The sequence below is a fragment of the Caloenas nicobarica genome, chromosome 6, assembly GCF_036013445.1.
Source record: "Caloenas nicobarica isolate bCalNic1 chromosome 6, bCalNic1.hap1, whole genome shotgun sequence".
Taxonomy (NCBI): domain Eukaryota; kingdom Metazoa; phylum Chordata; class Aves; order Columbiformes; family Columbidae; genus Caloenas; species Caloenas nicobarica.
Window position 1 is genome coordinate 25,745,941 of NC_088250.1, and position 23,810 is coordinate 25,769,750.

Here is a 23,810-nt window from a genome sequence, read left to right on the forward strand (position 1 = left end):
GCTGCCTGAGGGGCTGCGTGCTGCGGGGGGAGCGAGAGGCGGCGGGTGGGGGCGCCCAGGGCTGTGCTCGGGGCTCATCTGGGGTGCAAACCCCCCGTGGTCCCCAAGGACATCAGCTGTGGGTCCCCTGGGGGGAAAGCACCCACTCTCATTTCCTTGCACATGGATGTGCCAGGAGGGTGCTTGCCATGGTGTGTCCCTCCTTCCCTCCTGAGGGGGACCCCCAGGGCCACCCCAGTGTCCCCCAGCCCTCCTGGGGTCAGGAGGGGAAATGGGGTGCTGCTTGTTCCCCCAGCCAGGCTGGCTGTGGGTACCTGTGAGTGGGGCATACCCAGCCCCAGAGGAACGACCAGGATTTTGGAGTGGATGAGCAGAAGCAACCAAAAATAATCTGAGGGGAAGCACTGATGTCCGGCTCTGCCCTGTGCCTGTGGTGGCCCCGCACAGGGGACCTTCCTCCACTGGTACCAGCAATGTCCCCGGCTGCAGCACTCCAGGATGCCAGGACATCTCCACCCTGGGCTGACCATCCCAGCAACACGGCAGGAGTGGGCCTGGCAGAGCCAAGAAGGGATTTTTCTGGGTAGGGGTACCGGCCCAGCTGCCGTGGGGAATCCCCACCAGGCAAAAGAGGAAAGTTGGTTCCAGGAAGGGTTTGGGTTCAAATGCGGCCAGCTTGTGGCCAGGGACCCCCCAGCACTGAGAAGTCTCAGCACCCCCATGCAGCCCTGGCATTGCTAAACTTTGGAGGGGTTCGGGGGCTCGGAAATGGGGTAGAGAGGTGAAACTGGAGTGAAACGGGAGTCCAGATCCATGCTGGGAGAAGGCTGAAAGGCAATGGTCTTCAGGGGAACAGGGACAGAACAGAGTGTCCTACAAGCAAGGAGACATGAAGAGTGACTGTCACCTGCAATTTCCCCATCACGGTCAAGCACGGGGTACATGGACATGCCCGGCAGTACTCAGCTGAGCAACAGGAAAACCAGAGATGTGAAATATTTCTAAAGACACCTGCAAGGGGTGACACGTCTTTCCGTTCAGAGGATGAAACCGCTCACACAGGGACAGGACTGGGTGGGGGAAGAAGGGCATGAAACCACCTTCAGACCTTCTCGAGTGCCTCCTGCCCTGGGCACTGTGATTGCAGCTTCATCGCTGACTGGAGTGGCAGGAGGGGTAGCTCCAGCAGTGGTGCTTGAGAGTATGGGGAAGCGAGAGGGATCCAGAGATGCTTGAAGGACTATGAAGGTGCCTGAGGGGCCCTGAGATGCCCAAAGAGCTCAGAGACTTTTGAAGGAGCCACACAAACCTGGGGGACACAGGGATGCTGGAAGAGCCAGGTCTCTCCTGGCGGGACATGATGGGGGAACCCACCAACCCGAGAAGAGGTGGCCCATCTGTGGAGTAACCCCTTCTTCCATGGGGGATGGAGAAGGGACAGGTTTGGGATGAAGTGGAGCAGACTGAGGGGTGCTGGGCATGTTGTACGAGGGGGTGTATGAGGGACAGTGTCCACCTGCAGTACTGCCCATTACCTGACAGTGTGGACGTGGGCCACAGTGGAGCAATGGAGAGGGCTGAGAGGGGACCTGGGGGCAGTGGAGACACCAGGGGACCCAGAGATGCTGTCACCCCTTGCCCACACCATCCTCCCACCCCACACTGATGCTGCTTTGTGCTCCACAGGCGAAATGGAGTCCTACTCCTTCAGTGGGGATTTATCCAACCTCCTCTACAACTATACCTATGACTACAGCACAGCCATGCCCGACACCGTTATGTCTGCTGCCCCGTGCCGGCCTGACAGCTCAGTCCTCAATAAGTATCTAGTGGTGGTGATCTACTGCCTCGTCTTCATCCTCAGCATGGTGGGCAATGGGCTGGTGGTGCTGGTGGTGACCTCCAGCCACACCAACCGCTCCGTCACCGACGTCTACCTGCTCAACCTGGCTGTGGCAGACCTGCTCTTCGCCCTCAGCCTGCCACTCTGGGCTGCCTACCGAGCCCATGAGTGGATTTTCGGCACCGTGATGTGCAAAGCCATCTCCATGCTGCAGGAGGCCAACTTCTACAGCGGCATCCTGCTGCTGGCCTGCATCAGCGTGGACCGCTACCTGGCCATTGTCTACGCCACACGGGCCGCCACCGAGAAGAGGCACTGGGTGAAGTTTGTCTGCTTGGGCATCTGGGTCTTCTCTGTGTTGTTCTCCCTGCCCGTGCTACTCTTCCGTGAGGCTTTCCCCTCGCCCAACAACGGCACTGTGTGCTACGAGCGCATTGGTGGTGAAGACACGGCCAAGTGGCGCATCGTGCTGCGGATCCTGCCGCAGACCTTCGGCTTCGCCCTGCCCCTCCTGATAATGCTCTTCTGCTACGGCGTCACCATCCACACCCTCCTGCAGACCAAGAATGCTCAGAAGCAGCGGGCCATGAAGGTGATCTTCGCCGTGGTGCTGGTCTTCCTCATCTGCTGGCTGCCCTACAACATCACGTTGGTGAGTGACACCCTCATGAGGACACGGGCCATTGCTGAGACCTGCGAGAGAAGGAACCGCATCGACACAGCCCTCTCCGTTACACAGGTCCTGGGCTTCGCCCACAGCTGCATCAACCCCATCATCTACGCTTTCATCGGGCAGAAGTTTCGCAACAGCTTCCTCAAGATCCTGGCACAGCGTGGACTCATCAGCAAGGATGCTGTGGCTCGCTATGGCCGCACTTCCTACGCCTCCACCTCTGGCAACACTTCCACCACCCTTTGAGCCCTGCTGGGACCCAACCCTTGCAGCTCTCAGCAGACCCCAGCACCCCACACAACTCAGCATCCTCTCCCAATCCCCTGGGATGCGGGCGGTGGTGCCCTGGGGATGGACAGGGCCACCAGTGGGTTCTGGAGCCCGACTGGAAGAGGGCTTGGGCAGTGACAGGATAGGACCACATTGCCAGGGGCACGATGCCAAGTGTCGCCCACCCTCCCACTTCTTTGGAGTAGAGCCTGTGACTTCAGGGACCCTGCCACCCTGCTGTGGGGACAGTGTTCGTGGCTGATGGCCACCCAACAATAAAGCAGTTGGCAGGTGGGTCACTCAGGTCTGGCTCCTCTTTGCCACAGGGAGCAAGATAGCATGATGGGGCTAGGGCACTTCTCTGGGGATGGTGGGTCCTGGGTGACCCACCTCAGTGCCAAAGTGCGGGTATCAGCTGGGGCCAGCAAGGTGTGGGTAACCCTGTTTCCAGGCCAGGGAAGGGCTGTTACCCAAGAGGCTGTTGCAGAGGGTTCGGTGTCGTGTGCCTCCTCAGAGGGGACCCAAACCTGGGTCTCACTCCCTGCAGGTGCCCAAACAGGTTCTGGCACTTCCCCTGTGCAAGGGTCTCTGTGTGGTGTCTGTCCCACCTGAGGACAAAGCTGCCCCCTTTCCTGACCCCAATCTGAGCCCCAGTGAAGCAAATCAGTTCAAGATCTCTGCGCAGCCCCTCGCTGATACTGAGCCAGCCCTGTGACCCCTGTCCAAAGGGTGGCATCACCCAGGGCACCCCCTATCCCTCCAGCTCTGCGGTGCCAGGACATCATTGTGCAAGGGGCTGGGAACCTGTCCCTTGCACAACCAGGATGTTTCCGCCCTGGCTTGGGCAACTGGGGCTGGTACTGGAGTGGGGCAGAGGGGCTGAAGAGGGGGCTGTGACCCTGCTGGGGTCCCTCCTACCACCCTGTGTGCCAGGTACCAGGGTGCCTGCCCCAGCATGCCTAAGCATCTCTCCACAGGGGTCCTGTATTGCTCCTCCATCCCCTCTACTCCAGGCTCCTGGGAGTCCTTAACCATGGGGGCATCAGTGGGTGCCAGCCATGGGCTACCTCATGGGTGGGTACGGAGGTCCCCTGGCACCCATGCAGGGAGCCCTGGGGACTTGGAGCTGGGCAGGATCAGCAGGGGTTCTGGGCAGGGACCGCCCATCACCTTTGCATCTGGGAAACCTCTTGCCTAAGCAGTTCCTCGCAGCCTGGCAGGAAGCCGGGGCTGTTGGCCAAGAGCTGCCTGCTCTGCCTGCTGCTGCCTCCCCACTGCGGGACAGAGCAGGCGGCAGCTCAGCGTGGCTGCAGCTGGGATGCCCCTTATGAAGATGGTTCCCCCAAGGAGGGCTTGGACATCCCCATACCGGCATCCCCCCAACCCACACCCAGCCTGGGGCTTAATCTGGCGATGACTGATAGATGACACAGGAGCCACAAAGGTAGAAGGACCAGGTTGTTTTCCTCTCTGTGGACCAGCCACAAAAAAGACAGTTCTCAAACCTGAAATGTTGGGCAACAGGACCTGCCTGCAAGCCCCAGACACCTGGGTCCCCTGTAAGTCCAAAAAGAGGCAGCCAGGGCAGGGGGCGTCCAAGGCATGGTGCAAGGGATGCGGTCCCAGCTCACGTAGTCTGTGTGTGCCTTTGCTGGTAGCACAGCAGACAGCAGCGCCCCTTCTTGCCTACGTCCACGGAGCATGTGTGGCACACCTTGCCATGGCACAGCCTGCCAAGAGAGCGGGCGGTGAGAGCTGTGCCACGCCCATGCCACCCCCAGTGCCCCCATAGCGCACCTGCAGTTGTACCGCCGGGAGAGGAGTCGGAAATCTTTGTGACAGCGGGCACATAGACCTGCGTCGCGGGGTGCTGGGCTGGACATCGGGGTGTCGATGCCCTCCGTCTTCTGCCACAGGGCATCTTTTTCCCTGTGAGAAGGGGACATGTCAGCCCTGTCAGGAACATGCCCTGTGGTGGGGTTCCAGGTGCACGCCCTGGTACCCCACCCCAAGGTGGGCACCTCAGTCTCCCAAGGTGGTGAATGGGGTTTGTCTGGGCTCTGGTGCCCTCCTCTGGGCAAATGGGTTTGGGGCCCCCCACCTGCACACAGAGCCAGACCAGTGGGGTCCCTGGGTGTCTCACCGCAGCAGCTCCAGCAGCCGACCCTTCATGTCGCGGATGAGCTCCTGCTGCCGTGCCTGCTCGGCACCGCGCGTGGCCTCCCGCTCCAGGGCCTCCCGCTGCGCCCGCTGCAGCGCCGATGCCCAGCGCTCCCTGTCCTGCCGGGCTCTGGCATAGGGCAGTGGGGAGATGGTCCCCTGTCCCTCAGCTGGTCATCTCTCTATCCTTCCATCTCTCCATCCCTTCTTCCCTCCCCCCCTCCCCCTTTATCCCTCTATCCACTGCCCATCCATCCCCAAGCTGGCTCTCCATCTGTACAGCCACCTTGGTACCTGCCAGGCCAGCCACCTACCTGTTTCCCAGCTGTTCACCTGTCCCTCTGTCCTTCTGTCCATCCATCCATCCATCCATCCATCCATCCATCCATCCATCCGATCACCCCAAATTCAACCCTCCCTCACTCTGTGTGCCCACGCATCAACTTATTCACTCCAAATTCATCCCTCTATCCACCCCTCCATCCATCTACTCACTCTAAACTCATTCTTCCACCCCTCTGCCCACCCACCCCTCCACCTACTTAGCAGTCCCCAAACTGATGCCTCCAGCCCTTCCTCCCCAAATCCTTCCCTCCCTCACCCTGCCCTTCCCCAGGTGCTGCTCCCCTGGGTTCAAATGGGGCATCATGGGGTGGCCCAGGGGAAACGCTGTGGTGGGTGGGGATGGGAGGGACCCACCGTGGGTGGGGGGTGGTGGGAATGGGTGTCCCTGCCCGACCTGCTGAGCTGCTCCTGCAGCTGTGCCACCTCCTGCTGCTGCGCCTGGAGCTGCTGCCGGCTCTGCTGGGCCTCCTCCCTCGCTGCGGCAGCCAGGGTGGCCAAGCGCTGTGGGAGATGGGGGCTCAGCCTGGTCCCCCAAACCCCCGTCCCACTGTGGGGTCCCCTTGGTCTTGCCCATACCATGGCCATGCCAGCGGCTGTGACAGGCTCCCTGTCTGCCTGGAGGTCCGGTGAGGGTTCCTGTGGGCTGCAGGCAAGCTCCAGTGCCCGCTGCAGCACCTCCTCCACAGTGGCCACCTCGTCTGGGGCACCAGCATCATCTAGTGCGTCTGTCCGTCCCTCTGCTGCTGCCAATGCCACCTGGCAGTCCCGCAGGCGCGAGGCCAGTGCTGCCACCTCTGCCAGCACCTCAGCCAGGCGGGTGCCCCGCTCCTCTGCCGCCTCCCGCCAGCCCCGCGCCTCCTCTTGCGCCCGTGCCAGCGCCCCCGGGTCCCCCGCTGCCACGGTCGCCTCCAGTGCCTGCACCAGGAAAGTATTGGTCTCCCGCAGCGCCTCGGCCTCCTGTGCCTGCAGCTGGGCCCACCGGGCACTGGCCTCCTCCCGCCGCCGGTGCTGCCGCTTCTCCCTTGCCAGCCGGGCTGCCAGTGCCTGCGATGCCACCTCCTGCTGCTCCAGCTCAGCCTGCAGCTGGGACACCAGCGCCCGCAGGGATGCCTCTGTCCCGCCTGGCTGGCCGGGCACCAGTGGCGGGGAACCTGGCATGACCCCCGTGCTGGGCAGGGAGGACGTGCTCAGCTCCATGTCACCACTGGGCTGGGGTGCTTTGCCAGTGCCATGTGTGTCCTCCAGCTCCTCCACATCCACGTGCTCCACCTCCTTCTCATCCACCTCCAGCTCCTCTTCATCCTCCTCTTCCACATCCTTCTCCACCTCCACGTCTTCCTCATCCAGCTCTGCATCCTCCACCTCCGCATCCTCCACCTCCTCCTCCTCCTCATCCTCATCCTCCTTCTCATCCTTCTCCACCTCCTCTTCACCCTCCTCTTCCACATTCTTCTTCATCTCCTTGTCCTCCACATCCCACTCCACATCCTCCACCTCTACACTCCCTGCCCTCAGGGCAGCCAAGGTGGGTGAGCATGGGCGGGCTGGCACCCCATGGGGTGCCGCGGTGAAATGGGCAATGCCATCAGGCCATCCATGTGCCTTGGTGCTGGTGTTGTCTGTCTGCAGGGCTGTCTTTGCTGGGCTGCTTCCAGCCATCACATTGGGCCGTACCAGTGTCCTAGAGGGGACATGGGGCTCAGGGCCACCAGGTCACCCCCAGGGCGAGCCAGGGACTGCAACCCTCCCACAGGGCTCCCTGGGCATGGTCGGCCTTTGGGGATGGAGAGGGCAGCAGGGCTGGTGACATCAGGTGGCATCTGGTGATAGTGGACCAGGAAGGCTAGTGCTATCAGCCTGCACACCAGCAGAGCAGGTGGTACCAAGAGATGCCCCCATGGAGGTAGGGGTTAACTGGGGGCTCTATGTGTGCTTGTGGCAGTGTGTGCACACGAGTGTGTGAGCAGCAGAGCAGGCATGAGTGTGCCAGAGCAGCTGCATCCACAAGTGCGCCCCTGCAAGTGTGCCCAGGGGCAAGGGTGTGCATGCACACGTGTGTCCCCATGTCTCAGATGTCACAGTGTCACGATGTTGCAGCAGACCTGTGCCTGGGCACGTACTTGGCAGAGGATAGCGGCATGTGTGTGTGCATGCACATGTGGCATATTTACAGGCACAGGCACGGTATGCATGCTGGCACAGGTGTCTGTGCCTGCCTGGTGCCACGTATGGAGGGCTGGCACAGCTGTGGTGCCATGTGGGGCCCGGGGTGGCAGGGGGACACCTGTGTGCTGCTCTGCAATGCTGCGCCACAGGTGCCCCTGATGTCCGTGGCACCCTTGATACCCGCAATGCTCCCGGTGACTCTGCGTCCCCAGGCTCACTCAGAGAACATGGGCCAAGCGATGTCCAGGTCAGCCCTGTGCAAGGCCAGGTGGAAGGTGATGCCGTTCAGCTCGTAGAGGCTGACCAGTATCTCTGCCCGGTGCTGGGGGCTCAGGAAGGGGCTGCGGGCGTAGTACCACTCACTGCAAACACAAAACAGGCTCACGCGCCACTCCGCACTCTGGGCAGGCACCCACTCCTGCAGCACCCTTACCCACAGTGTGCTGCAGGGTGCTACACACCTTGTTCGTGCCCCTCGCCACTGCGAGCATCCCCACCCCATGCTCCCCAATCTTACTGGAGGCTCTCAGGGTCAAGGAGGCAGAGCTGCAGGGACTCTGCCAGCTGTCGGTGCACCAGGCAGTACCGCAGGAAGGCTCGACCCCTGCCCACGGGGGTCTTCAGCTGGGGGGAGAGGGGGTTATACAGCCTTGCCACACCAGCCTGCCCCCCAGACGCCTCCGCCCCAGCCCATGCAGGGGAAGGGGGTCCCTAGGGCCAGGGTTGGGGGGCAGCAGGGATCCCAGAGGAGAGAAAGCCCTTTATAGTGCCAGTGGTCGAATCCTCAGTGCCCGGGTAAGTGTGTACCCATGCACAGTGTGTGTGCACCCACAAACATGCACAAGTGTGTGCATGGGTGCAGGCATGAGCCCCCGGGACCCACCAACCTGTGCCCACCTTGTCCAGGGAGGTGACAAAGCGAATGCCCTCGTGCTCCTGCCGGCAGCGTGCCAGACCCTGGCACAAGAAGTCCCAATAGTCCTTGCGCTGCCCAAAGAAGCTCCTCTTCTCCTTCATGTCAAACTGGCAGAGACACAAGCTTGTGTTTGCTCATTTGGGGATGTCCCCTGTCCTCCCAGATTGTTCCCTGTGGGACTGGATCCAGTCAGCTCCCCCAGCAGGATGGACCTTGCCGTCCCCTGGCTGTCCCCTCTTTGCTGGCTTTGTGCCTCAGTTTTCCTTTTGCAGCACATGCAATTACACATGTGGACATGGGTGAGCCTTGTTCAGGTGCTTGCATGGCTGGGGAAGCCCCGGGCCAAACAATACTGTCTGTGGTCATCCCACCCCCCAAAACAGCCAGTGTGGGGTCCCCTTTGCTCTCAGCTGCGTCCCAGGGGACACTGAGGCAGGGAGTGGCCGGGATGGAGGAATGGTGGTACCTGGAGGAGGAACTCCAGCTGGGCACAGAGGCTGTGCAGCTCGCGGCTCCCGTCCGTCACCGGCAGATTCTGCTCCTGGTAGCTGCGGTTCAGCTCAGCCACAGTCTCTGCGGGATGGCAGGGCTGAGCTGGCACAGCCCTGTCTGGGCAGCGGGCACCCTGCCCCATCCCACCCCCTCCCTGCCACCTCCTGGCTCCCAGCCCCGGGGATTTCTGCTGGCAGATGAAAGAGGAACCTGCTCTGGGATAAAGTGGGGGAGCAGGGGGAGCAAAGGGCACAGGTACCCGCCAGGCACTGCTGGTTGCCCAGGGCTGGCAGCGAGGACAGGAGCAGGCAGCACTGGCAGGGCTGGTGCTGGGGGCCTTGAAGTGGGAGCATGGCACCCACAGCAGTCACCCACAGTCTGGGTGCAAGGAAGGAATCAGCATAGCCAGGACGAGACACACCATTGCAGGGGACACGCTGGCAGGGGTCAGGCTGGCACACTTACTCTGCAGGTCCTTGATGACGCGGTTGAGCTCCCCGTCCCCTGACATGGCTGTCCCCTGGGGGTCTGCAAAGGCAGGGGCAGCGATGAGAGTTGCCAGGCTGACACTCACCTGGCACCCCTAAGCTCTCTGCCCCAAGGAGAGGGTCTGTTCCCCTCGCCCCCCCAGCTCCACCCCAGATCTTCCTGCTGTTAAGAGGGGGTGTGCTCAGGCACCCCCTTGCCCTGCCCATGTCCCCACCACTACATGGAGTATGGGGTAGGCAAATGTGCCAAATCCCATACTCCCTTGCCCATGTGCCCTGTCCCCAAATGCCCCCAGGCTCTGCCCCCATGCCATGCCCAGCCTCTGCCCCATTCCTTGGGGGCTGCAGGGACTGAGCCTTCCCACCCCAATGTGTCCCTGTCCCTGTCCTTGTCCCCCAGGATTCAGGATGTGGGTTTGGTGCGGGGGAAGCGCTGCCTTTGCTTCTGCTCTCGCTTCCCTGACTCACACCACAAACAGTGTGGGGGCTCATGGCAGGACAGGGAAGGGGAACACACAGCCTCTGACATGCAGCCCCCCAAACTGAGCTCCCCTCAGCCAGAGCCCCCTAGCACAGCATGCTGCCTGCAGGGCTGGTGTGGAGTTTGGGGGTGTGGTGGGCATAGGGTGGGGGACTGGGGAGCACAGTGCAGTGGGTATATTTTGGGGGTTGGCAGGTGGCACTGTGGGGACAGGGTAAGGGACAGTGTCCATGAAGGTGGCAGGTCCTGGGCTTGTCACCATGGGTGGTGGCTGGGCAAAGGGCTGGGGGAGCACATGTGTGTGCGTGGGAGTGTGCACAGCAGGTTGTGTGTGTGCTCACAGAAGCATGTGTGCCCAAGCGTGCCCAAGCGTGCCCAAGCATATGTGAGTGCCCCACGCTCCCTGCTGCAGCAGGGTGGCAGGGCAGGCAGAGCAGCACACGGGACTCCTGCCTCCTGGGTTCCTGTCCCAGTTCCCTTGGGTGACCTTGAATGAGCCATCTTCCTGCCTACCCACCCTGCCCGTGCCTCAGTTTCCCCAGGGAAGAGGAGCCCCTTACCTTTGGCTGGGGAGCCGTGGGGTGCTCTGAGGTGCTTGCTGGGTGCCAGGGGGATGCTGGCGTGTCCCCGCGCCCACACTGCGCCCGTCTGCTTCTCCTTTTGTACCTTGGCCAGGAGGAAGTGGAGGAAGTCAGGAGGGCTGCAGGAGCCACCCTCCACCCGCCCCGCATCACATCAGACGCTGTGGCTTGGCCACTCAGGTCCTCGATTTGGGGGGGTGTTAGTTTTGGGGAGCGGGTCGGTGAGGCTGGTCCCCCTGCACAGCCCCTATAGAGGGGGGAAGGACAGTGCCAGGCCTGGTAGGGGGTACCCCAATATCCTCTTCTGGGGATGGGGCTTGGTAATGCTTTGAGGAACATCCTCCATGCAGTTTTTGGAGGGAGTTCCAGGACATATACACAGCTAGCAGCAGCCAACAGCACCCCTGGGGCAGCTGCAGCCCCTGGCACAAAGCCCCCACTCCCATGCACAGCAGCCCCCAGGGGCAACAGCCCCTGAGCATGGAGCTTTCCCCTCCCAGCAGCCACAACCCACCCCAGCAAGGCCCACAGCACCCCCTGAGCACCTGCTCCCCACATAGGCACTGTGCCCAGTGCTGGGGTGCAAACTCCCTCTTGCTATCTGTGCTTGGGGGTCCTCCAGCCCAGCAGCACCCCTTGGCCACCATGTCTATCCCCCTTTGCCATGCCAGCCCTGTTCTGTGGGCTCCTTCTGAGATGGGGGCTAAATCCCCTGTGAGGGCCTGGGGGCGATACCAGCTCACCCCCCAGTGCCAGGCGTGGTGACCTGCTGCCACTCCACTCCCCACTGCCAGTTTGGTGGGTGCCCCCAGCAATGCCCAGCTGCTCCCCCGTCCTGCGCCACCCCGTGTCCATGCTCGCAGCACCCACTGCCCCTACCTGTGCCACACGGGAGGAGACTGGGGGCCATCCGCCTCCCCCAGGCCAGGCCTCTGCTCAGCACCAAAACGAAAGTAGGAAGTGATGCTGAGCAGGAGACTGAGACTCCCCACACCCTCCTGGCTCCTGGGTGGGGGCATGTTGAGCTGTGGGGTGTCCCTGAGCAGCCAAGTGACATGAGGGAGCTGGTGGCAGTGCTTGGTGTGACCCCCAGCTTCCCCAGCACCCCATTCCCCCACGACACACTGCAGTGGGTTGCCCTGTGGGCACAGACCACAGCACCCCACATCAGATTGGAGGTGTGGACAGGGTGTCGGGGGTGACAGAGCATCACCCCACTGTGCCAGGAGAGATGTGTGTGCATGAATATGGATGTGTGTGTGTGTGCGATTGCATGCATGTGCAGGCTGTGAGTGCATGTCTATAGGGGTGGTTGTGTAGGTACAAGCCACATATGTGTGGCAGGCGTGGGCAGGGGGCTAAAGGGGCACCCACATGTGCATGCACGTACGTGCGTGTGCCTGCAGTTGCACTCACCCAGCAACACTGCCCACCCCATGCCACACACTCTACTGGCAGGACCCCAACACCTATGGGGGGGCCATGCCCCTGCTCATCCCTTGCTGGGCAGGTGCCACCCCAGCACCCTGGCATCAGGGTCTCCTGTCCCTGCCTTAGTCAAGGGTGAGAGAGGGGGTGCCATGGGGCCCAGGAGGTGCGGAGAAGATGTCCGCCTGTCCTTGGCGTGGGTGCAATTCAATTAACGAGGCCTGGCCCTCGTTCAGCACAGCCAATAAAGCTAATGGCCCCGCACAGGCCTGGTGCTGCCTGCGGGGGGGCCTGGGGTGTGGGGGCCATCTGCTAATCAAATGCGGGTGGGGGACGGTGGAGCCAGCAGTGATGTCACCTCCCTGGTGCTTAGGGTGGGAGGGGCCATACCCTGGCACCCCCTGCCCACCAGCCCTCTGCCCACCCTGGGGTGACAGGCAGGACTGTGGGGGACAGCCATGAAGTGTATGGGACCCCCCCAAGCCACCTGCACTCCTCCTTGGCGCTGCTGCTCGTTAAGAGCCTTCCTGGGGCAAATGCAATTAGTGTCCAGGCCTGGCACAGCCACTGCCCATGCTTGGCACTGGCAGCCGCCCCGTGGGGACAGGTCCTTGCCCAGCATCACCGTGGCATTGCAGTGGCATCTGGGGCTCCTGCCACCAGCCCCCCTTGGCACCACCCTGGTGGGTGCGGGGGGTGTGTGTGGTCCCTGCTGCAGTTGCAGGGTGGGGTGCACCCCATCCCCCTGCGCAAGCCTGTGGTGGGATGGGGGTGCCTGTGGCTGTGTTGGGGTGCCCTCTGGTGAGGGGTTCCCCTGGGTAACACTGCGCTTGCAGCAGGGCACATCAGCTGGGCATCCTCTTGGAGACAGGACCTTTCTGGGGGGGAGTCCGGGTGAGGAGTCCCTGAATGCATCCTCAGGTTCCGGGGGAGAGGCTTGGGGGGCGCTGGGGGGGTGCTGGTGGAAGCCCAGCCCAGTTGTGACGGGCACCGGGAAGCCCACCCCATCTGCAGGCACTGCCATTTAGGGCTTAAGGTGGACAGGGGGTGCTGGAGTGTAACTGAGGGAGGGTTGGGGTAGGGGGCTTTTGGATTGAGCTGTGATCGAACCCTGGCGTCCGGGCTCCTCCACCCCCAAGCCAGAGGGGGCTGGAGGGGCACTTGTTAGGGTTCAATATCCACCCCAGGGCACAGCGTGCCCAGGGGGCAGGGGAGTGAGCCCGGAGGGTGCTGAGCCCTGAGCCCCCGTGTGCAAGAAGAGGAGGAGGAGGTGGAGGAGGAGGAGGAGGGGGAGCGTGGCGGAGCTGGCTCCCACCCAAGCACTGCAGGACATGGGCGGGCACGGTGCTCTCTGCCTGGCTGCCAGCGCGCAGGCGACGTTGGGGGACCGGCGCGGGGGGACAGGGCCCGGTGGGACCGCAGCCCCCCAGCTCATCGCCGCACGGCCCCGTGCCCACCGCCGGGCACCACCTGGGCACTGCCCAGGCACCGGAGCTTGTTGCAGCCGGCGGAGGCAAGGCTGGGTTTGGCTGCCCCTCCGAGCGTGCCCTGGGCAGGGGTCGGCCCCTGCACCCCCCCGCGGCCGGGTGAGCCCCGGGCAGGGGCACCATGACCCGGCTGAGCTGGTGCTTTGCCACCTTGGTTCGCTGGGGGAAGTCCTTGGTGTCCTGCCTCCTGCCCCTCCGCGCCTGCCGCCACCGGGAGGTAAGTGGGCACTGCCGAGCACAGCGTTAGGGTCAGGGTCTGCAGGGGGGGCACAGAGCTGGGGTGGGCTCGCGGGGTGCAGGGAGATGGGGGTACAGGCTGGCGCTGGCCCTGCCTGCTGCAGGCAGCAGAGAGTTAAACCATGCATATGCATGCCAGGGTGCAGGGCATGTCCTTTGTCCCTCCTTGTGTCCCCCTCCCACCATGGCACTGTGACCTCCCCACTCTATAACCCGCACCAGCCGGCCCCTGCAGTGCCTGGCTGGGGAGATGTGCTGAACACTGTTTCATGCAAAGGGTTCTGCTGGGATCACTGTGTCCTTACAAAGCCAGCATGGAGGTGGGGGGTAGACCTGTGTCTTTACAGCACTCACAATGGCGGGACCCTGTGCACAGCATAAGGGGACTCTTGTGCCCATAAAGCATCTGGCACAAGACATCCCTGAGCCCATAAAGTGCCCAGCATGAGGGATCTCTGTGCCCGTAAGTACCCTGCACTGAGGAACTCTGTGCCCTTAAAATGCTCAGTCTCTGTGGGATCCCTGTGCCCAAAAAACTGCCCAGCGTGAGGGACCCCCATGGCCATAAGCACCTGGCATGGGGCATCCCTGTGCCCGTCACTACCTGGTGTGTGTGAGATCCCTATGCCCTGAACGGGGGATCCCTGTGCCCATGCAGCGCCCAGTGTGGGGATCCGTCTTGCTCTTTTGCCTGTGCTGGGGAAACTGAGGCAGGGAGGAGAGAGGCTGACGGAGGACATAGGGCTGCTGCTATGCCACTCTCGCTTGGTTCCTGAACCTTTGGGAGCCTGCCCTGTGCCCAGCAGGGTGGCACCGGCCACTCTGGCTGCACCGTGCCAGCAAAGTGGGTGCCAAAGCCAACACCAGCCAGCGCCTGGGGGAGTGTCACTGCAGGGTGGTGACGGGCCAGTATGTGTCTGGGCAGGGACCCTGCCCGGAGGAGGGAGAGGCCTCTGGCTGCTTGGGGACCCCCATGCCTGCTGGGGACGCAGGACTGTGAGCTGCCAGGGGTGCGGGCGGGTGCTCAGGGCTGTGGGTGGGTGGGTGGCACTGGTGGGGTGTGGGGTGGCGGTTGTGCAGTCCCATGTCCATCTCTTTGTCCGTGTGTCCCTGGTGTGGGTGTGAGAACAGGGACTCTTGGGGGTGTGTAGCACACGTGTGCTTGTGTGTGTGTGTGTTTACGGGTGTGCAGAGCGGGCTGGGATGAGTGAACTGCAGCACACACGAGTATGGGTGCACAGCAGATCTCTAGGGAGCTGCCATGGGGTGCGTGTGTGTGTCCCCTAGCACATTTGTGCGTGCTGGGTGCAGTAGCAGCGGGCTTTACACTAGTGTGAGCTGCTATAGGGATGTCTCCCAGCCCTTCCTGTGCCCAGACGGGCACCCACACATGCAGGTGCCCATCCGCCGTGGTGTGCATGAGTGTGAACAGTTTGTACTCAGGGAGGGTGCTTGTGTGATGTGTGCATGTGCCCCATGCACCCAAGGGCAGTGTGGGGACAGCTCTGCTGGCAGCAGGCATGGGGGGCTTGAGGACATGGTGACCCTGGGAGGGGGCACACAGGGGACTCCTGCTGTGGCTGGCCCTGCACTGGGGGTATATACCAGCAACAGTGGTGCCCATGTGGGGGGTTCCCTGGGCTAAGTGCCCCTGTCTGTACCCCCTCTGCTGAGAAAACGAGCCTTAAATGATGCTCACGGGCAGTGTCCCTGCAGCTACCCTGTCCCTGTCGCATGACCCTTGTCCCTGCCCTTCTGAGGTGCCCAAGCTTGTCATGGCAGTGAATGGGAGGTGGTGATTTATGGGGGGGTGGGGACACCCCTCTCCACTGGGCCTATCATTTGTGGGCAGTAATGAGGCTAATTAACGAGGGCTGTAGTGATGGGGGGAGTGCATGGATAGGACCTCACTGCCTGCTTGGCCCCCCAGTCTCACTTGCCCCTGGGCCTGGCTGGCATGGAGGGGGTGAGGGGTGCTATCCTCACCTGTCCCCCATCCCAGCTGGCACATTACCACATTGGTACCTCTACCATGGGTCAGGAAGGCACAGCAGAGCTGCGGGGTGGAAGGTGGTGGGACGGGGATGTTTTGGGGAGGGGTTGTGGCACTTTGGGAGGTCAGATGCTACTCCTGTGTCCCGGAAAGGCAGACGCCCCCCATCCCACCCTGACCTTCCTCTCTGCTCTGGCAGCTGCATGCAGTGTACAGATTGGAAACTGAGGCATGGGGAGAGGGGGCATTATAGTGCCCACGTCCCTGCCGCGCCCACGTCCCCATGCCAGACATGCCTCATCCTGCCAGCGTGTCCTTCCCCGCGGCGCGTCCCCCACCCTGACTCACATGCCCGTGGTCATGGCCAGCTGAGCACAAGTTTCCCAGCTGGAACCAGAATCAGCGCTGGTGGGGGTGGACAACCGTGTGCTGCCCGGCCAAGTTCCCCAGGAGGGGCTGGGGCACCCCTCTACCAAATCTATCCCTTTCCGGGCCATGGGCTGCCAAGCCGCTCTCCATCCGTCCCACGGGTTGTCCCCCCTCGCTGAGGCCCCCCAGCTTGGCGCATGGATGTCTCCTGATCCCTCCCTGTCTCCCATCCCCGGACCACCCAGGGGACACAGCTGGGGATGGCGTGGGGGGAGGCACCCGGCCGCAGGACCCACGGGAGGTCGGGGGAGGGATGGGGGTGAAGTGGTGACGGGTGCCCCCCTGGTCAGCAAAGGAAATGGATCCCAAATGTGTGTGCGGGGCCAGAGAAAAGCCGGGACACGACACAGCCCCAGTCCAGCCTCCCCAGTACCGCAGCTCCTCTGCCGGAATGGCGGGGTCCTGGCCGCCCCGGGGGCCACCTTGGCCGGGGTGCCGCTATGTTTTGTGGGGGTCGGGGGAGGCCTTGCCACCCCCCTTCTCCCCCGTCTGGAGGGGCGGTGTGGGGCCGGGGCGGAGCGGGCGGGCGGAGCGAGGGGGCCGGTGGGGGCTCGGCCGGCCGCGGAGCCGCGCCGCGGGCAGCATGACCGGGCTGTGCCTCTCCTGCCTGCTCTGGGTACGGCCCGCCGCGCTCGCACCGTGGGGGTACCGGGGGGCACGGCGGGGGAGCGGGACAGCAGCGCGGTGGGGCCCCGCAGCGGGGTCTCGGAGCGGGGCTGGTCCCGAGAGCGGGCGCTGGATGGGGCTGGTTGCGGGGGGAGCGGGGGGGAGCGGGACGGAGCGGGTAGCGTTTGCACTGAGACGGGCGGATTGGGAGCGGGGGAAACCGGGGGTGCGGGGCCGGGACCGGCTCTGGGGGAACCGGGACCAAGCGGAGACCGGCAGAGACGGCCGGACACCGGGACGGGGCTGGGAGAACCGGAACGGGAGCAGGACCGGGAGAAGCCCCGGGGACAGGGTAGAGCAAAGCGGGACCCAGCCCGGAAAAGGGGCGGCGGTGGGTACCAGGCTGGGGGGTGCACGAAGAGGGGACCGGCTAGGATGGGGACAGGACTGGCGGGGGGTGTCTGCGGAGGCTGTGTGGGGTTGGGGAGGGTGGGGGTTAATGCCCCACGACACCCAGCCTGCAGCCCTGGCTGGGGGGCACTGCCGTTCCCCAGTTCGAGGCTTTGCTGCCCCACTGGAGGGAACTGGGCAGACTGGAGGGAATCCAGCTTGTACTGGGTGTTGGGGCTCTGCCCCTACAGCCTGTCACCAAGGCGAGCTGGGCCCTGGGCCACAGCGGGATGCAAGGCACTGGGTGGGCCTGAGCCCACAGGGCTGGACCCAGGCGTCCTGGTGCCCTCCACCCACCCCAGCTTTGCAGCCTCAAGGAAACTGGATGTCCCAGTTCCCCCCCACTGCACTTCTCTGCAGCGCTGGGCAATGGACCCAGGCATCCCAGCTCCTGATTAATCTGGCATCTCTCCCCAGTGCCTCTTCCAGCCCAGGAACACCTGGGTCCCCTTCCAGCCTCCTTGGGTCTGCGTGTTGAGGGACCCATGGCCAGGGATGCTGGTGCCCCCTCCCTCACCGTGTGGGGGCCTACCCCTGGACATGCCACCAGTACCCTTGGGTACCCCCAGTGGGTACCCAGGAGGCATCCCCAAGGGGTACCCCAGCCCCCCTACATATCCCCTCAGTTGTTCCCAACCCCAGGGTCGGGGAAGCTAACTAGCATGCTGCCAGTATGGAGTTGGGATGGGGTTATTTTGTGGGATGGACTGATAACCCAGCCAGCTGGGTGGCACTGGGTGAGCAGGGTGCCCCCCTGGCAGTAGGGAGGTGGGCGTGTAAAGCGAGGCTCTGGTCAGCAGCCCCTGTCATGGGGATGATGTTGGCAATGGAACAAGTGGAGGGGGCTCTGTAGGGTGGGAATGGGGCAGGGGGGCAGTGCCTTCCCTAGGGAAGATAATTGCTCTTAATGAAGCAGGCCCATGCTAGCATGCGGGGCCAGGGCAGGGTGGGGGATACGTGCATGGAAGATGCATTGGCATCACTAGGCATCCCAGCTGGATCTCTGGGAGTGGGGAGCAAGGCCTCTTCCCGGGGCACCCTGCAGCAAAGATGCTTCTTTGCATATGCAAACGAGCTCATGGCATCGTTAGGCCTTGTTGTCACCCAGCAACTGCAGCGTGGGAGCCCCCCGCCCCCAGGGGAGCTTTTCCCACGGCTGCCAGATGGGTGACAACACGCCTGTGTGCACACATGTGCACGCGTGTATATGTGTCCAGCTGTTTGTGCTCTGCTCCCTTGTAGGGTAGCACAAGCCCTGGGAGCTGCCAAGGGACCAGCAAGTGTCCCTGTGGGAGCAGGTACCCAGGGAAGGGAGGCTTGCAGATGCATGTACGAACCCATGTGAGTGTGCGAAAGATTGCACACGGACTTGCATGTGGGAACATGGAGATCTGTGTCTGCTCCTGCTGTGGCTCACGGAGATGCGCGCACTTGCATACACTTGCACACTCACAGGCATGCATATGCATGCAGGGTGGTGACATGCACCATGTGTAGCACGCGCAGCACCCTCACAGCCCCAGGATGGTTTGCGTGCACACAGGCACACGGTGCATGTGTGCAGCCCTTCTTTCTGTCCATGCGTGCACTGGGGAAACTGAGGCAGGGAGGTTTAGTTGGGGGGAGTACCTGGCACTCTGATACTTTGGCACTGTCCCCCTTGGCTCTGGTGTGGTGCTGGAGGAGAGCGAGACACTGGGGCAAGGGGGGGCTGCCGGGCTTCTGCTTAATCTCATTAGTCTTGGCATGAAAAGACGGATTTACACGGGCTCACGTCTTCATCTGGCAGCAGGTGGGTGGGCAGACCTGGCGTGCTGCCAGGGGGTGCCCCCGTACCCAAACCATCGGGGGGCGGTTGGGGTAGATCCTGGCTGCCTGCTGCTGTGCCAGGACCGCACCCCCCACGATCAGCCCCGGTATTTGAGCACTTGCACACACTTGCATGCTCACAGCCCAGCACCTGCACACGTTTGGATCCATCCTGCACCCATACTGGTGGCATTGGCCTCCACTTGCTGTGGGCAGTGCCAGGCAGGGTGGGCATGGACGCTCACACTCAGGGGGCACTGCAGCCCCCATACAGCGCCGTGGGACATCCCAGCACATGCTGCCTGGTGTGCGCACCCAAAACACAGCATGACACGGAGACACCCTCCTGCACAGACGCCCTTCTGGCAGCACCTGCGTGTACCTGGGTGTGCGCGTGAGTGTTTGCACATGTATCTGTGTATACACACACGCATGCAAAACCATCTGTGCACGCACACATTTATATATGTGCATTCACGTGTGCTCATGTGCCCACAAGTTTGCACACTCATACACACATACAAGCGTGTTTGCACTCCAGGCATGCAGGCACACGCACTTGTGCCTGCACGCGTTCACAGAAGTGCTTGTGCACAGGCGTGCAGGCACAGGGACACAGTTGTGTGTGCGTACGTGTCTGTGCACACACACACACGTGTCTGTGCGCACATACACACACGCCTGCGCACGCACAGGTGGACGCATGTGGATGTGTTAGTGTGTATATGCACAGTGTGTACACCAGCGTGCGCACACGCGCAAGCACAGCCCTCCGGCCCGCACCGCCAGGGGGCGGCAGAGACTATTTAAAGGGGCCGCGGCAGTGGGCGCGTGCAGTGGCCCCCCCCACGCCGTGCTCACCACCCCACGGCCCCGGCCCTGCCACAGCTGTCACAGCCCCGGGTGATGGGGTGTGGGGGTGACACATTTACTCACCTGGGCGGGTGGGTGGAGGATGACCCCGTGCTCAGAGGGAAACTGAGGCAGGGATGGGTGCCCAGTTCTCCATGCCACCTCGATCCCACTGACAAAGCCCTGTGTGTCCCCAGCCCCAGGACCTGGAGGCTCCCTCGGCACACAGCTTCAAGATGACGAGCTTCAAGAAGGTGAAGGCGTGTGGGATCTGCCGGCAGGCCATCACGCGCCAGGGCAGCACCTGCCGAGGTGAGGCGAGGGCTCGGGCACACGTGTGTGCTGGGGATCAGGAGAACAATGCATGCACTTGCATGGAGCTGTGCTTGTGCAGCAGGCCGTGGGTGATCACGTGTGGCTTTGAAGGCACTTGTATGTATAGCAGCAGTGTCAAAGTCTGTGAGTGCCCCATTGCATGTGTGTGTGCAAGCATGTGTGTGTGTGTACCTGCATGTACAGCTGCATGCACAAGGATGTGAAGGTGGGAACGTGCCTGTGCCAATCTGTGTGCACACATTTGTGTGTGCTGGAAGGGGAGCTTGTGGGTGTGCAAGAGCGTGTGGGGACGCCTTTGCAGGCAGGAAGGTGGCTGGGGGGTGACGATGGCATGTGAAGGCACTTCCATGTGTGCATTTCGCTGATTGTCAGCAGCATGTGCATGAAGCAAGTGTGCAACTGTCACCTCACGAGTGTGCACACACAGGCAGGTCTGTGTGCACAGGTGGGTGCTCATGCCCTCTGCCATGCCTGCTGCCCGTGGTGCCTAGTGGGACACAGGCGGTACTGTGGCCCCTTGCATGTGTGCGATGCTGCCGAGCCCCATGTGAGGGGTGTCAGGTGGAGACACCGCTGGCTGCGGGAACAATGTGGCTTCCTGCGCTGTAGGAAATGGCCTGGGGGAGGACAGGGCCTGGGGAGCAGCTGGGCCGGGGCCATGCTGTGCAAGGACCCCTGTGTTCCCTGGGGATGGGACATGTGGCTTTGCAGGGCTGCCTGGGCAGGTGATGGTGTCCTGTGTAAGTGTATGTCCCCAGCAGTGGTAAACACACACCTACACCGATGTGTGTGCACGTGCTGTCCTCTGCAGGGGTGCAGGCACGAGTGTGCAACAGCAGTGCATGGGCAGGCGGGGGCCCAGGCACTGGTGGCACCCCATGGTGCTCCTCTGCATGCTGGTGTACGTGCGAGGCCTCGTGAGACGTGTCCGTGCATGGCCTCCCTTCATGCCATTCGCCCCCGGGCACTGGTACTGCATGTGCGCACACTCCCCGGCACATCGGCACGGGGGAGGGTCAGCTCGTGTGCATGGGGTGTGTGCCAAGTGCCACGTGCATGTGCACATGGTGCTGTGCCATGCTGGTGCCACTTGGTGTGTGCGCACGCAAGTGTGCAAGGCGTGGGCATCCACGTGTGCATGTGCACATCGTGGTGATTTGTGCCTGGTGCCAAAGTGCTCCATGTCCCACAGCATGGGTTGCCACCCCTCGTCCTGCCTCCCTACATGGGGTGCCTGTGGGCTAACTCCTGGCAATGTCCGTCTCCCGCCCCCACTAACTCTTTATCCCTTCTCCCACCCACAGGCTGCAAGCTCTCCTGCCACACCAAGTGCCAAGCCAAGGTAAGGCCAGCACCCCGAGGCGTACCTGTCCCTGCCCAGGGTCACTGGGGACTTGGGGTGGGGGGAAATGGCACGGTCTGTAACAGCTGACCCTACTTGATGGGCACCCAAAATGGCTGGTGGCTGTGGACTGGTCCTGGTGGCACCAGTGACACCTTGCTGCCTGACACCTGATGGCATGTGCCCATCCAGGTACAGGATTGGGTTTTGGGGTGCAGCCCTGCTGGAAGGGCGCCAGCAGGGCCCTGTGTCCGGGTGCCTGGAGCAGTGTGGCCTTTGCCAGGGTGGGTGCTGTTGCACGTGGGTGCCATGCACTGCGGCTGAGCGCTGCCAGCAGCATCCACGCAGGCTGGGCACCTCTCCCGATACCCAGTGCTGCTGGGGGCGGATCTTGCTGGCAGGAGGGAGCAGAGCTAAGGACACCCGGCAGTGATGTCTGTTTCTCCGGCTGCTGTGCCAGTGAAGGGGGACCCTATGGTAACCCAGGTTCTCCAGGGATCTGGAGGTGGGCATGGCGCCTGCTGCTGGGCTCCTGGGGCAGGGGAGGCTGCGTGTTCCTGCATCCCCAGGGAAGCACGCGTGCCAGCCGGCTCAGAGGCTGGCATCCCGGGTGGGAAGAGGCTGGCGCACCCCGGGCAGGCAGCATAGGCTGGGACGTGCTCCTGCCTGTGCCCATGCTTGTGCCCATGCCTGGTTGGGCAGGAAGGAAGAGGAAAAGCCCCGGGGGGGGTCTTGTGCCGGGCACCAGGCACGCGTCAGGTATCGAAGCGTGCCGCGGCATGGGGCAGGCACTGGGAGTGGCTGTGGCACCGGGCCCTGTCTGGGGTGTCGGAGGAGGTGGGGGCTGTGGGGACACCCTGGGGACATGCCCAGAACCCTGAGCCCTGAGTGGGCAGGGCAGAGGTGGCTGGGAGGCTTGGTGGGGCTGTGCTACCTGGGGACCCTGTGCCACCTGGGGGAATCCTATACCATCTTGGGGACCCTCCGCCATCCCAGGACCCTGTGCCAGCCTTGGGACGCAGTGCCACCCCGGGAACCCTCTGCCAAAGACGCCTGGAGTCTGAGGCCAGAGGAGGTGGCTTTGCCTCCATGCCGGGGTGCCATGGGGAGAGGCGAGGGGGGCATGGGGTGGGGTGATGCCCACAGAATGGCAGGCAGCAGCAGGGAGCATCTGCTAGTGGTTTCCAGGCAGGAGGGAGTGCCGGGAAGCGCGTGCATCTGGCTATCTGCCCCATGGGGATTCTCTGATGTCTGATACAAGGTTGTGCACCAAGAGGAGAGTCACACGGTGGTCCCAGCATCTGGGTTCCCTGTGCACAGGGGCAGCCTGTGGCCGGCTGCATTTCATTAGCCTCCATCACCCTTCCCACGCTCGCTGGAAGCTGGAGCCCCCTTGGTGGGGCTGGCTAGCTGAGGGGTGTGCTGCTGGTGGGGGGTGCATGCATGGGGCCAGGGCCAGGGGCCTTCTGCAGAGCTCCTTTGGGCCAGCGCCCAGGGAGGGGCTCCTCCGGCCGGGCAAGCGGCCAGCTGACTCACACGCCGGCTTGTTATTGTAGGGTCTCTGGAGAGGGCGCATGTGGGGAGGGGGCTTGGCACAGAGTAAAAATGGCCTCTTGTCTACCTGCAGCCACTCACGTTTAACCCCTGCATACCCAAGATACTTCAGAGGGAGGAGATGGGCTCACCCCAAAAGCACTGGCAGCTGCCCCCACCAACTTCTCCAGCTGTGTGGAGATGTTGCCGAAGTGTTCATGTGTCCCCCTCTGGTGGCTCCTGGCCCTGGAACCTGTCCCACCATGCTATTGGCAGCATCTTCTCCTTGGTCCCTGTGTTTACCCCCTTGGGACTTGCTCCAACCCCTTGTTCTGCCTCCCCAGCTTCCCCCTCCAGCACAGCTGGCACCCAGCCAGCTGCCTCCTGGCTCAGTTTGGGGGGAGCCCCCAGTTACAAACCCCAAATGAACTGGGTGTCATGGGAGGGGGGGAGAGGGGAGAGATAGGTGTGTGGGTAGAGAGGCTGTTGGGGTGTGAAGAGTTGTACTGGGGGTGATGGGTGTGGGGTGCCAGTGGGTATCATGGGTGTGATGGTGATGGGGGGGGGACACACACTGGGATGTATGTGGGGGGTGCTGAGGAATGCCATGTCCCTTTGGAGGTGGTGAGGCAGTGAGCAGGCAGAGCTGTGCCATGGCAGGAAGGACCTGCACCCCAGCAGTGACCTGCACCCCTGCTCGAGGGACAGCAGGGGGACAGCAATGTGACCTGTACCCCTTGGTGGCGCGATGCTGGCGGGGTGCCTGGGGCCTGTGGATGGCTCCGGGGGGGGGGCTGGGGCAGCCACATACACACCAGCTGAGAAGCACGACGCTGTTCCCATGTCCATGTAAGGCCCTTCTCGTGCCCGGCCCCTTCGCTCAGGGATTTTTC

The 23,810-nt window shown here is 63.0% G+C and overlaps 2 protein-coding genes across 2 annotated transcripts; one reads left to right on the plus strand and one right to left on the minus strand.

The window, feature by feature from the left end:
• The first annotated feature begins 1,691 nt into the window (after positions 1-1,691).
• Positions 1,692-2,762, plus strand: LOC135990484 (C-X-C chemokine receptor type 2-like). Its single transcript, XM_065638189.1, has one exon. It carries the CDS (start codon positions 1,692-1,694, stop codon positions 2,760-2,762), a length of 1,071 nt encoding a protein of 356 aa, XP_065494261.1.
• Positions 2,763-4,413: 1,651 nt separating this feature from the next.
• On the minus strand, positions 4,414-9,376 carry RUFY4 (RUN and FYVE domain containing 4). Its single transcript, XM_065638211.1, has 10 exons — positions 9,331-9,376; positions 8,840-8,946; positions 8,355-8,480; positions 7,975-8,081; positions 7,676-7,819; positions 5,868-6,972; positions 5,686-5,792; positions 4,930-5,076; positions 4,584-4,715; positions 4,414-4,516 (listed from the first exon to the last, which is right to left on the minus strand). Exons 1-10 carry the CDS (start codon positions 9,374-9,376, stop codon positions 4,414-4,416), a joined length of 2,124 nt encoding a protein of 707 aa, XP_065494283.1.
• Between the last annotated feature and the right edge of the window lie 14,434 nt (positions 9,377-23,810).

Excerpts from the sequence above, each read along its gene's own strand:
- RUFY4 (XM_065638211.1), bottom strand. The coding sequence starts at position 9,376 with ATGTCAGGGGACGGGGAGCTCAACCGCGTCATCAAGGACCTGCAGA. Across the intron at positions 8,947-9,330 it reads CGTCATCAAGGACCTGCAGA|AGACTGTGGCTGAGCTGAAC; the intron begins GTAAGTGTGCCA and ends GCCATCCCGCAG. Across the intron at positions 8,481-8,839 it reads AGCTGGAGTTCCTCCTCCAG|TTTGACATGAAGGAGAAGAG; the intron begins GTACCACCATTC and ends TGTCTCTGCCAG.
- LOC135990484 (XM_065638189.1), top strand. The coding sequence starts at position 1,692 with ATGGAGTCCTACTCCTTCAGTGGGGATTTATCCAACCTCCTCTACAAC.